This window comes from Merops nubicus, unplaced genomic scaffold, assembly GCF_000691845.1.
Source record: "Merops nubicus isolate BGI_N331 unplaced genomic scaffold, ASM69184v1 scaffold20905, whole genome shotgun sequence".
NCBI classification, from domain to species: domain Eukaryota; kingdom Metazoa; phylum Chordata; class Aves; order Coraciiformes; family Meropidae; genus Merops; species Merops nubicus.
This window is the reverse complement of record NW_008609242.1, coordinates 1-6,942: the sequence shown is the minus strand read 5'-3', so window position 1 is coordinate 6,942 and position 6,942 is coordinate 1. Positions and strand designations below refer to the sequence as shown.

General features: G+C 55.1%; 1 protein-coding gene across 1 annotated transcript in view; it reads left to right on the top strand.

Annotated features, from left to right (window-relative positions):
- Window positions 1-6,924, top strand: part of LOC103773184 (microtubule-associated protein tau-like) — a gene marked incomplete at both ends in the record, with an annotated part of 24,034 nt that extends 17,110 nt beyond the window's left edge. Inside the window, 2 exon segments of the mRNA XM_008940543.1 lie at window positions 3,014-3,106; window positions 6,829-6,924. Of these exon segments, the coding sequence (XP_008938791.1) occupies window positions 3,014-3,106; window positions 6,829-6,924 (189 nt within the window).
- Window positions 6,925-6,942: the final 18 nt, after the last annotated feature.

The following is a 6,942-nucleotide window of genomic DNA, read 5'->3' as shown; positions in this document are numbered from 1 at the left end:
GGGGGTGTCTGGGTGCTGCCTCTGGGAGGTGAGAGCCCTCCCGGGAGCAGCAGCGGCTGAGGTGCAGCAGCGGGCAACCAAGCTTCAGCTGTGTCCAGCCTGACTCTGCTTTTGGGGTTTTGTTTTTGGGCTGATTCTCCTGCCGTTGCCTGTCTGGCTTAGCGCAGCACAGCTGTCCCCCAGGGAGGCTGCAGAGAGCTCGTGGTGGCTTTCGAGGGGTGACACGTCAACGCACGGAGCGGCTGCCAGGGCAATGACATTCCCTCCTGCTGTCCAGTTAGGGAGCACGGGTTGTGACCAGCAGCCCTAAAGACTCACAGGATGGGGGCTGTGTTTCTGAATCCTGTGCTGTGTGATCCAGAGCAGGCCCTGCTGCTCTGTTTCTTCATTAGTGAGCAGACCCCGTGAGGGTCCCACCGTGGCTCGTGGTTGGGAACGTGGTGATTTTGGAGCCAGCTCTGTTGGCAAGGGTTGGGCTTGTGTTCTGCCCCCGGGCACTGCCTGGCTCCACATGCAGTGTGGCACCAGTGTCCTTTCATCCACCAGGACTTTTCACTCCCAGAGAGGCTGTTTCATGAGCAGCAAAGTGACCTCTGCTTTGCTGGTGGCTCGGGTTGAATTCTGCAAGCCCAGCAGGGGGGAGTTTTGGGGAGGGAGTGGTGTGAGGTGATGGATCCGTGCACCCAACGAGCAGCAGTGTGCTGTGACACGGCTCCAGCCGTGGTGCTGGCTGCCCCGCACCCACCCCCCCCCGTCCCCCCCCCCAGCCTCTCTGCACTGCTCCTTTGCACTGTGTGGCCACGTCCTGAGGTTTTTACAAAGTCCTGCTGGCTGTGTGGGTGGAGAGAGGAGGAGGGAGCACCTGACTCCTCTGGCTGGTGCAGTCCCAGTGGCCCTGCTGCAGATCCTGGAGGGCAGGGCTGCACGGCTGGTGGCTGCTGCAGGCAGGAGGCCCCGTGTGCTTGTGCTTGCTGCCCTGCAGACCTTGCTCTGCAGCTGCTGAGGGAGCAGAGCTGTGCCCGACCTTCCCCGGGTGCAGTGCATGCTGTGCTGGGTGACTGGGGACCTCCCTGGCTCTGAATGTGCCACTTTGCCATGAGGGGAGGCTTTGAGCTGGCTTCTCTTCACCATCTTAAACAGCAGTGTGCTTTTCCTTTTCCTTGTGTGCATTTTTTTAGTTTTGCTGTGGCTGGCCATTTGCCTGACAGGTTTTTTGAGAGTTTACTGGAAAAAGCACATTTGGCTTTGTACTACAGTCCTGGGGGCTCTGGAGCCTGGGCAGGGTTGCTCTGGGTGTTGGTGGTGAGCAGAGCTGCCTGTGTCTCAGGTCTCTGCCATCCTACCTGCACAAGGTGTAAGTTTTTTCTTCTGCCCCCACAAAACACTGCTCGTAGGGATTTTAGAAGGAACCCTTCAGTTTACTGAAAACTGGTTAAATTGTTTGCTTGGTTTTTTTAATCCAGCTCTTACAAGTTGGTTTTGTTGGTTTGTTTTTTTTTCCTCTGTCAGACAACATGTTTATTGTCACTGAAAGAGTAAGAGCAGCTGATTTGGGGACAGTTCATTGCTCTCTGCAGGGGACAGTGGCTGGGTGCTGTTGGGGGTTTTGTAGGACGTGAGGCTGCTCTGAGAACAATTGCAGCAGGAGCAGAAGGGGCTGATCCCACGGGTTTGATTTTAGGGTGGCTGGATGATGGGTCTGGAGCCCCCTCTGTGCTCAGATTTCAGCCCCCCAGCCCCGGGGAGCAAAGGCTCCTGGGGTGCACACACCAGGAGCCAGCCAGGCCCAGTGTTTCTGCATTGTCTGAGCTCTTTTGTTGTGGCTGGATCACTGAGTACTGCCCTGGCAAAGCCCAGTCTAGCAGATCTGGGTCCTGATTTGCAGGATTGGTTGATGTGAACTTTGGGAATGATGCTGGAGGCACGTGTTGGCCTTGGTGGTTCTGATGCTGAAGAATCAAGGGTAGTGAGTAGTGAGGAGCTCCTTCACAGCAGCAGGCTGGGGACATCTCAGATGGAGGGTGAGTCTCCCTCTCACAAGGCAGGCTTTCTCCTGAGGCTGTTTTTTACCTGATTGACCTCTGGTTTATCCTTGTGTAGGCTGTAAAGCCTCTCAGGCTGCACAGGGGAAGGAGCAGGGACTAGCTTCACCTTTGTGAGGTCTGTGCAAGGGTCACTCCAGCGTAGCTGCCTTTATACAACCCAAATGGAGAAAGCAAACCCTAAAGGGAAACAGCTTCATCAGTCCAAAAATCTGTGTTTGGGAGAGGGACTGGAGGGTGAAGTGGTTCCCCTGTGGCACCAAGGCTTGGCCAGCCTCTCTGCCACGTTAGGAGTCTGCAGCAGAGCTGCTGCCGTTGGGGTTGGTCTGTGCTGCCCCTTCCAGCTCCTCACAGAGGAGTTAAGGGAACTGCAGGCAGGCAGCTGCATCCCTGGCAGCCTTTGCTTTTTCTCTCTATAACTGTAGAGGGAGTTTGAGCCCTGCCCAGTGCAGAGCTCAGGCCTCCTCTCCCAGTCCCTGCTGGACACAGCTCTCCAGCCTGCTGCCCAGTTTGATCAAGCTGCTGAAGCAGGAGGCCACGTGTATCCATCCTGGAGAGGGGCCACGCTCCCCAGCATGGGAGATGGGGCTGAACAGGCATTTTTTGCTCAGCACCATCCTTCCTCCAGCTCTGCAGGAGCTGAGTCTCAGAGCACTGGTGCTCTCCAGCGTGTTCACTGCCCAGCAAGTTCCCTGTTTCCTTCAGTGAAAGAAAACGGGGTGAACTGGCTTTTTTTTTGCTGGTATTTCTGGCCTGGAAACTGGCTGCCTTGTTAGCCAGACGTATCCAGCCTCTAGCAACAACCTGCCCACCTCCATCTTCAGTTTCCAACCCGTGAGTGGACAAATCTCTGCAGCGAGGCAGAGGTTCTCCCCTGCTCGTGGTGCTGAGGGCAGGTTCCTGGTGTTGGTGATATGGTCAATGGTCCAGATGGTCATGTTGTTTCTCACGCTCTTTTCTGGCTACCAAAGGTGCAGATTATTAATAAGAAGCTGGACTTTAGCAGCGTTCAATCCAAGTGTGGCTCAAAGGATAATATCAAACACATCCCAGGAGGAGGCAGTGTGAGTACCTTCACACTTTCAATGCACTATAACAGTTCTTATGATAAGTGGCATGTTGTATACACTAAACTGCCAATGCTATCTGCAGCGACCCTGCCACCAGATAGCAATTGGTGACGTGCAATGACTCTTTTCTGGCTACCAAAGGTGCAGATTATTAATAAGAAGCTGGACTTTAGCAGCGTTCAATCCAGGTGTGGCTCAAAGGATAATATCAAACACATCCCAGGAGGAGGCAGTGTGAGTACCTTCACACTTTGAATGCACTCTAATAATCCTGATCGTTAGTGGCATGTTGTATATGCTAAGCCACCAATGCTATTGCAGCATCCCTGCTGTGGATAGTGATTGGTGACGTGCTGTCATTTAACCCCATTAACCCAAAAGACATGGTTAGATGGATCCTAACGAGTCCTGTCCATGCCTGGCATGGACAGAACTAACTGACCCGTGTAGAAGCCATGTCTGTAACAAAACATCCCCTTAACTCAAAGGTTTTACACGACCTGGAAGGCTCAATGCCTCACTGTCTGCAGGCTGGGGGGCCTCTGGCAGACAGTGACGTGGTTGCTGATGCAGTAGCTGGGTAGATTTGTGAGCAGATGTAGTCCTTGTTGCTTAATGTCCTGCCAAACTGCACGTGACTCCACCCAGCACGTGGGAGTGCAGGGTCCTGCCCGAGCCCGTCAGGCAAGTACCACCCCTGCAAATAGCCAAGCTTCTTGTTGCTAGTGAATGTGTCCAGCAGTGCCCAGGGAGGCTGAGCCTCAAGTCACACTGAGTTTTAAAGCTGGTCTTTCCAGCTCCTCCCAGACAAACAGCCAGGCTCAGCTTTCAGCTACTGTGCCAGAAACCTGGAGAAACTCCCCAGAGGTTGGTGGATTTAAACCAAGTCTCTCTGGAGACAGAGTTTGGGTCCAGGAAGGATGATGGACCAAGGAATGCACATCGCTGAGACCCCAGACAGTGTGACTCAGGGTCTGTGGTTGCCCATCTGAGGAAGCTGTCTGGTGCCTCTCAGATGTTCCTGGTAGATTTTCTCTGGGCTGTTTTTGAGCTCTTGGGATGCCCTCCCTGAGAAACCGAGTGTGGCAGAGGGCTTGGCACGAGAGCACTGGGGCAGAAGTGGGTTTGCAACCTCTGTCTTCAAGTTGATGTTATTCTGCATGTATTCAAGGGGCCAGAGGATCTGCTTGGTGGGGGTCAGACCTCTCTGAAGCAGGTTCTGTGCTGGTTCTGCTCTTCCTTATCCCAGAGTCCCACACTGGCTGGGCTGCCCCCTGTGTGGAGTTAGTGTTGGTCAGGAGTCGTCCGTGCTGTGGCTGGTAATTAGCTGCAGCACACCCTTCTCTCATCCTTGTCTTGTGAGCTCATCCTGAAGATCACTGCAGCTGCAGTGGGTTAGGAATTACCTGGATTTTGGGCTGGAGGTTGTCTCATCCCTCCCCAGGCTCTGCCAGCAGTGAAAAGGGTGTGATGGTGCCTGGCTGTGTGCTGTGTGCTGGCGTGGCCGGGGCAGGGCTGTCCTGGGGCAGAGCTGGGCCTTGGGGCTCCTCAGAGAGAGGGGCAGCAAGAGCCCACCAGCCTCGGGGGGCCATCCCAGCTCAGCCCTCCCTGGCACTGGGGGCAGGGACTGCCCACCCAGCCACTGCTGCTCCAGGGGAGTGAGCTGCCCCTGCAGTAACCCTCGGGGCTGTAAGCCACTGGGTGCCCTGGAGAGGTGATGCCTCAGGCTAAAGTTGACCTGAGTGGTGCTGATGCTGAGAGGTGGGATCCCCAGGTCTCTGGCACTGGTTTCCCAGGCAAGCAACTCTGTGGCCTTTTTCCTTTCTTGCTGAAGTGGGGAGGACCCTTCTGTGCTCCCCAGCAGGATGGTAAAGGTTACTGGAGTCCTGTCTGTGAAAGAAGGGAGCTGGCACGAGAGCAGAAGGTGTTTCAGTTGCTGACCACTGGAAATGGGAGGTCTTTCAGCCCCAGGTCCCAGTGGTGCCCAAATTGCTCATGGGCCCTTTGGGGCCACAGCTGGGATCAGAAAGGCTCCAGCTCTCCTTTTTGGGGTCTGTTTCCTGCCTCCTGACCGAGTCGAGGTCTCCTCCTGCCCAGTGCCTCACACGTGTGACCCTTCCCCGGCGCTGTCTGCGTGTCTGTGTCTGCCATGTGCTCCCACACCCCGGGGCTGCTTCTCTCCCCTCTCTCTGTCTCCACTCTCTGTCAGACGTGCCTTTTGGTGGGCACTGGAGACAGGGCAGGTCCGTGTGAGCCCGGGGAGCGTGGCCCCCAGCCTCTGCTCCCTGCTGCTTCTCCCGGCTGTGTGATGGAGACAGGAGCATTTCCCAGTGCTGTGCACAGCCAGGGCCCAGCACCAGCCTCTGGTGGGGACGCTGGACGTGGGGCCAAGGTGGGAGCTGCAGGATTGCACCTCACCCCCGGGGCTGCAGAGGCTGCACGGGGTGCTCGGGGGCGGTGGAGGGCGGTGGCTGAGGGGAATCCTTCGTGCTGGCCCGGGGGCTGCCTGGCTGCTGGGAGCCAGCTCCTCTGCAAAGGGCCCTCGGTGCTGTGCATCCTTCCCGAGGTTCCTGCGAGCAGCACGCCCACCGTGGTGCTCAGTGAAAACACAGAGCACGGCTCACGCTGCCCCTGAGATCCAGAGAACCAAACACCTCCTGAAGATCAGACTCCTCCCACCCCGCCGGCTGCAGCAGCAGCAGCCCGTCCACACGCACCGGGTCCAAAACCAGGGGCCGAGGGAGCTGCTGGGGCTCCGGGGCTGTGTTCTCACCCCCTTGTCTCCTGCTCCTGCCGTAGCTGCTGTGTGTGTGTGCTGTGGTTTGGACTGTGGCACCCCCAGGCCCCTCCAGCCGTTGGGTGTTTTCCAGCGTGGTGTTTAACCTCTAACGTTACCACTAAACAGCTCCACGTTAACTGCTCCTCCTGTGTGCGTCCCGTGTCACCCCCTTGTCCTTGCACAAGAGTCTGGTGGCCCTGGGGTGACCCAGGGGGGTCCCAGGGGGGTCCCAGTGCTGGGGCCAGGCTGCCTCTGGGGCAGTTTTGGTGGAATTGTGTCCAGAGACTGAACCAGAACAAATAAAAACCAGAGCAGAGCACCATGAAAGCCTGTTGTGGTTCAGTAGATTATAATTGCCATTTTAATTTCTATTACATGAACTCCTGGCAGATATTTAAGACTTTGCTTTGCCTTTTTTACTTTTTTTTTTTTTTTAACCCTTATTTCCATTACAGCATTTTTTTTTTCTCAGAAATGCATATTTTGGTCACTCTTTTAAAAGTTCTGTGCACATTGATCATTTCTGTTCTTTCAGTTTTTGTGGACATAAGCTTTATGTTTTACACCAGAAAAGGTATTTATTTTTACATTTTCTCTCTGGTATATCTCCTCCTTTTGGATGATGTGTATGCAAATCTTAATTAATTACCACTCCACTTTCTCTCTCACTTAAGCACTTTAAAATTGCCTCTACTCCCCCCCCTCTGTGGAGAGGTGATCTTGTGCATGCTGACATGTTAAGAGAGGCTACTGCACACGGGCATTAATGATCTCCCATTTCTGATGACAGTTTCTTTGGCATTATTAATCTTACTGGGGCTCAGACTGTCCTTTCCCTCGAATCCACATCAGGTGCCGGTGTGTGTTGTGCCTCCCCCTCCCCAGGCTGCCCGTGGTGGCAAGACCCTCATTGCCTTCTCCTTTCTCCTATGGACAGGTCCAAATTGTTTACAAGCCAGTCGACCTGAGCCACGTGACATCCAAATGTGGTTCCCTGGGCAACATCCATCACAAACCAGGTATGGCAGGGCTGGTGCTGGTCCCTGGCAGG